This window comes from Trachurus japonicus, chromosome 23 (assembly GCF_045865225.1).
Source record: "Trachurus japonicus isolate A0001 chromosome 23, Traja_1.0".
NCBI classification, from domain to species: Eukaryota; Metazoa; Chordata; class Actinopteri; order Carangiformes; family Carangidae; genus Trachurus; species Trachurus japonicus.
The window spans coordinates 3,929,085-3,935,217 of NC_140929.1; the positions used below are offsets into that span (position 1 = coordinate 3,929,085).

Here is a 6,133-nt window from a genome sequence, read left to right on the forward strand (position 1 = left end):
GAATTAGAAATACTAAATTAGTATGGTAAAATAAAAAAAATAATAAAAAAAGTAATAATATAAATCCACGTTTAAAATATTTTTAAAAATGCCATTCATTTACAATCAGTTTTGACAGGTTGCAGGCTATTTAAATGCACAGAAGTGATAGCCTACATCATTTGGAGAACACATGATGATCGTTGACCTGCATGGAAAATAATCCAGAGCCTGTGCACACCATCTTTTCAATTGGATTTAATCAAAATCAAATCACAACATACAGAATACCTACAGTTACAAGATCCGTAGGCTACAACCACACAATAAATGCACCATCATTAAATCCCTTTGCCGTTCTTGCAATAAAGTTTACATCGGTGAAACAGGCAGATGCCAGAAAGAATGTGAAAAGGAAACGGGAAAGAGACACATAAGGTCCGAAAAAGAAATAGCAGACCAGGAAAACATTCGCGCAGAAGGAAATCAATACCAACGGTGGATTATGGAGGCAGTGGAAATAGGACGATGAGCCGATGAGGTGAGCTTTTATACAGGTTTACAGCTGTGAGCTCCAGCTCCGTCCTGCAGGAGCGACCTGACAGCAGGTCAGTATGTATATCTATGACAGCAGGAGGCGTGGCCGACCGTCAACCCTGCAGGAAGACGCCTCCGTAACATGTATGAGCTGATGAGGGAGGTCGCTCACCACTTCACTGATCTGGTGCGGTTCGAAAGAAAGCGGACACACGTCGTAACTTGTCAGCAAGGTAATGAAACTTTCTTTGTCTAAAAGAACGAACCAAAAGTTAATCAGTAGACATAATGAACTTTTAACAATAGCCAATAGTTTCTGAAGAGTGGCGAAAGATAATTGTAACTCAGAGTTTGCAGTGTTTATAAAGAGTGTGGAAATGTAAAACAGAAAGTGAAAGTGTTGAGATATGATTGTTTGGCCCTTATTTGCTATAGTATAAAGGACATTACCATTATTTTTGTGTTATTTGCAATCCAGATGTTACAATAAAAAAGTCTAATTGGAAATGTTCTCACGTTCACAGCAGGAAGTCATAATGTCGACCCCTAGGGAGGAGCTTGTCGATACTCTGGATGATTTAAATGACGACCAGTTTAAGCGCTTCAAGTTTCATGTGAAAGAAGAAGTCCCTGAAGGCTGCAGAAAAATCCCAGAGTCTAAGGTGGACAAGGCAGAGAGGGATGACCTGGTGGATCTAATGGTGCAACGATATAAGGATGATGGAGCTCAATCGATCACCTTGAAGATCCTGGGGAAGATTGGCAGGAGGGATCTGGTGGAACGTTTGAAAAAGTCAAGTCCAAAAGGTTAGTTGATTGATAAAAATAACAACTTTGTCTCTATTAATTATTAGGGTCTATTATTAGGCTATTAGGGTCCTCCTTCCAATGACCCTATTGAAATTCTAATGTTTATTAGGGCCGAGCACACCGATGGGTGCCAGAGTCCCATTATAATGTGTTTGTGGAATGTCTTCTCTCCAAACAATCATATTTTTGAAGGCTTTTCTAAGCTCACAAACTCATAAAACTATGCACACAGGTCAGATCTAGCGAAATATTCTTTATGTCAAAGACATTGGAAATGGGTGCGGCAAATTGGCTCAAGATTCAAAAGTTTATTGCCATGTCAACAAGTAAAAACAAGTTGATAGGAATGTGTCTTGGTTTTTGCTCTCACAGAGAAACAATACAATACTCCCACCACCACATACACCACAGTAGTTCCCCCTCCTAAAAGCATGAAAATTGGTACATTAGGCTCATACAACTCTTCAAGACTCACAAAAACGCCCCAGGGTCCCATTCTCTAAACTCAACAGGAAGTCGGCCATTTTGATTTGAATGGTCAATTTTTGACCCTATTTCCACCATTGGTTTGTGAACTATACTACTCCTAGGAATTTAATCTGATCAACCAATGGTACTTTAGATGTCTACTTATAGACACAGTCGGCAAGCAAGGAAACGTCACTTCCAGTTAGGGCCGTGGGGGAAAACAAACCGTTTTCCCCATACACACTCATGCAAAAAGGCGGCATTTTAAACCTTTGTCAAACGCTTGTTCGCCGTCCTGTCTTAGTTTTAATCACATGTATATGCTGACAAAGAGCTATATATTAGAAAACTCATCACGATCTGGGTCGATTGCTGTCCGTACATCTTAAAATATAAAGTTTTCACAGCCATAGCCTACACCGAGTCAGCAGGGTCGGCAACCTTCACTTCCGGTCAGAGCGTTACACGTTTGGAGAAGATGAGCGAAGTTCCGATATAAAAGTTCAGGTTGTGGTTTTTGAATTTATTTGCGGTGCAAAATAATACACAATAACTCAGGCAGTGTCTACGAGTGTCTAGAGCCGGCCGGCGGCGACTAAGAGAGCGTCAGAGCCGTGGGGGAAGACAAATATGACTGACTGTGAAATACCTAATATTTTTAAATGTACGGACAACAATCGACCCAGATCGTGATGAGTTTCTAAAAATATAGCTCTCTGTCAGAATATACATGTGATTAAAACTAAGACAGGACGGCGAAAAAGCCTTTGACAAAGGTTTAAAATGCCGCGTTTTTGCATGAGTGTGTATGGGGGACACGGTTTGTTTTCCCCCACGGCCCTAACCAGAAGTGACGTTTCCTTGCTTGCCGACTGTGTCTATGGGTTCTTGGGTATATTGTAATTGAACACTTTTTTCAATTGATGTATTTTTCTAATTTTTCTAATATTTATCTAATATCTGTGATTCCACTTGTGATTTTTTATTGTTGCTGCTTGTATGACTTCATGTTATTGAGTAATTGACCACAGCTGCGAGTGTGTATGCTATTTAAGTATCACTTCCTGTTTAAGATTACACCCTGAGGAAGACGTTGTCGCAACTGGTCTGTGTGTTGTAAACGCCGACTCAGTTTGCAACAAAAAGTCAATTAGAAAGCTAGAGTGTTGCTGGCCTCTCTTCTTCCTCTTCTCTCCAGATGTGCCACACCTCAACTAGACAACTTTGGCATCTTAAGTTAGCAAAAGCTTTTCTGTAGCCTACATCAACGACATATAATAATTCCACCTTAATCATAGCGCCTTCAAGGGGCTTTATGCACAGCTCCACTACTTCCTGAAATAAGCCAGCTGGTTTATTTCCTGTTTTACATTATTGGACCAATTGATTAATCCAGGTGTGTCTGACCTCACAACAATGGTCAGGCACACCTGGATTTTTCAGGAAGTAGTGGAGCTGTGCATAAAGCCCAGTGGTAATAGAAAATGTATTTTTTTACTCTGACATGTAGGCTACTAATCCTACACAGTTGAACCCACCAGTTTAATTTCTGCTCTCAAACATGCTCAACAAGTTGGTGAAGCTACATTATGACTCCTTTTCTTAACACAAGTATGTTTCTATGTTTCTTTCTTCCAGGTGCTGGTCTAGAACCGACTCCCAGTGTCCCGGCTCCGACTCCGAGTGTCTCGACTCCGACTCCCAGTGTCTCAGCAGTAGAGAAGCTGATGTCTGCCCGGTCTGAGTTCATTGCGAGGGTTTCTAAACCGACTCTTCGTCAGCTGCTGGATAAACTGCTGGAGTGTAAGGTGGTAACTGACCCTGAACTGGAGTCTGCTACTGAGACAGCAAACAGAGCAGATAAAGCTCAAGAGGTGATCGACACCGTGCGAAAAAAAGGAGAAGCAGCTTCCTCAGCTCTGATCAGAGCTCTGTGTGAGGTTGATCCCTGCCTGTCAGAAGAGCTGAAGCTGAAGTAGAAACGGTCCGTCAGGTTTTTATGTCTGACACCAGAGGAAGCTAAATGGAGGAAACATCATAACATTATAAAATGAGTCTCTTGAGTGTCTTACTCCATCTGCTGGGCCTTTGTCACTACACCTTGTAGCAACCAAAAGCGTAGTAACAGCCAATAACGTAATAGTTTTGGCCATTTTAAATGTAATAAAACCAATAATGTAATAACGTGCCAATAATGTAATAACATTTTTGAGCCAATAACGTAATAACTTTTTGCCAATAATGTAACAAGTTATTACATTATTGGCTGGTTATTACGTTATTGGCCAAGTATTAAAAAAACCTTTGAAAATGTAATAATTGGTGCCAATAATGTAATAATACATAAATATGACTGCAGTTCTTTGAAATGAAAGGCTTTTTTGCAGTTTTGTGCAGTTTGCTATTCAAAAATAGGTATCATCATAGGCAGTCATATTTATGTATTATTACATTATCGGCACCAGTTATTACCAGCCAATAATGTAATAACTTGTTACATTATTGGCAAAAAAGTTATTACGTTATTGGCTCAAAGGTTTTATTACATTATTGGCACATTATTACATTATTGGCTTTATTACATTTAAAATGGCCAAAATTATTACGTTATTGGCTGTTATTACGTTTTTGGTTGCTACACACCTTTATTCTTCATTGGCCATACACCAACCATTCAGAACTAGATGTTCCGATACCAATTTTTCCCTCCGGATACTGATTCTGATACTTGTGCTGTTGGTATCGGCTTATTAAAAAAAAAGGAAAAAAAAGAAAAAAATGTGTGTGTTTGTGTCTAGTATATACTACTACGCCTGCATGGACGTGACATGATTATTATAGTTGCAAGGCCTGGTTCAAGTTTGGTTATTGAATATAAAAGATATAGTTAAATCACAGTCTCTAGTAGTAATGATAAAGGCAAAAATGCAGATATTTCGAGATCATCTGCAACAGTTATTTCTACCGTGCACAGAGGGTGAAGAACACAGGAGGAAACATCATTTTAAACAGAAATTTGCTTTAACAACTATAAAGCAAACGAGTATTTCTTTGGATGGTGTAAAATTATGGAATACTCTACAGCAATGGTTCTCAAAGTAGGGGTCCCCAACTTTTTCTTGAAATTTTACCACTTTTTTTCTAGAATTTAAGTTTTTTGAGAATTTTTAACCACTTTTTTATTATTATTATTATCTTTTTCCTTTGTTTGAGAAATTTTTACCACTTTTTAAAGAAATTTTTACCACTTTTTTCTAGAATTTATTTATTTTTTTGTTGAGAATTTTAACCACTTTTTTTTAGAAGTGTAACTTTAAACGTTTTTAGAGCAATTGTACCAGTTTTTTCCCCCCCAGAAATGTCTCTACAATATTTACAAAAATTCATGCTATTGGCCCTAATTTTAATCTTACATTGACTAAAAAAAGTAACGTTCTTCAGTCTCAGAACAAATATTTGTGTATTTCTGGTGTTTGCTTCAAAATCTTGTCCAATGAGGGTCTGTGGTCTAATTTGTGTCAATTTAGGGGTCCTTGATCATGTAAAAAGGTTTGAGAACCACTGCTCTACACGATAATTTCAAAGGCGGTAAGGACATTCTGGAGTTTAAGAGAAGGTAGCTATAGAAAATTATAAATTCATATGGAATGGAAATTTTTATTAGGAAGTGATTGGCCATAATAGAGTGTCTTCTTTTTCCTTTCTTTTCGTTTGGTATTAAAAATACAGTAAGTAATGTGGCAGACCATCTAATTTAAGATGCTTTCCAGGCATGGAATATGTAAATTGTAATCTCAGTTTGTCAATAATGCCCATGCATGGAACAATTTAAAAAAAAAAAAGAAAAAAAGAATTTGAGTTAGTTTTAGTTGTGACAGGGAAACTCAGGGTAGGTTATTCCTTAGCTATGGTTGCCAAAATCTTCTGCAACAGAGTTTAGAAAACAATAGATGAAACAGGTAATATTAAATTAGGAAAACGGAAAAAACATTTCTACACCCCACAGAAGAAGAAGGCAATATTAAAATCACACATGGGCTACAGAATACCTAGGCTACAGTACACACAAAGGACAAGATACAAGCAGACAATAAATGCAACATCATACGAAATCCCTTGCCGCAATAAAGTTTACATCGGTGGAACAGGCAGATGGCCAGAAAGAATGTGAAAAAGAAACGGGAAAGAGACGCACAAGGTCCGAAAAAGAAACAGCAGAACAGGAAAACTTCAAAACAGACATTTCTGGTCATAAAATATAGGAAAACTGTGGAAATGGGACGATAACCGCGATGAGGGAGCTCTTATGCAGCTGTCACACACAGCAGCTCAGTCCTGC

At 38.3% G+C, this 6,133-nt stretch overlaps 1 protein-coding gene across 3 annotated transcripts in view; it reads left to right on the plus strand.

The window, feature by feature from the left end:
• Nucleotides 1-664: 664 nt before the first annotated feature.
• Nucleotides 665-6,133, plus strand: part of LOC146962356 (apoptosis-associated speck-like protein containing a CARD) — a 34,120-nt gene continuing 28,651 nt past the window's right edge. The window contains exons 1-3 of one of the 3 annotated variants that reach the window (XM_085769565.1): nt 665-749; nt 1,041-1,323; nt 3,433-3,891. In XM_085769565.1, coding sequence (XP_085625691.1) covers nt 1,053-1,323; nt 3,433-3,773 — 612 coding nt within the window. In that variant the 5' untranslated portion in view covers nt 665-749; nt 1,041-1,052 and the 3' untranslated portion in view covers nt 3,774-3,891. Of the gene's footprint in view, nt 750-1,040; nt 1,324-3,432; nt 3,892-6,133 lie in introns of those variants that run through there. The other 2 variants (XM_085769567.1, XM_085769566.1) reach the window with 2 other exon arrangements.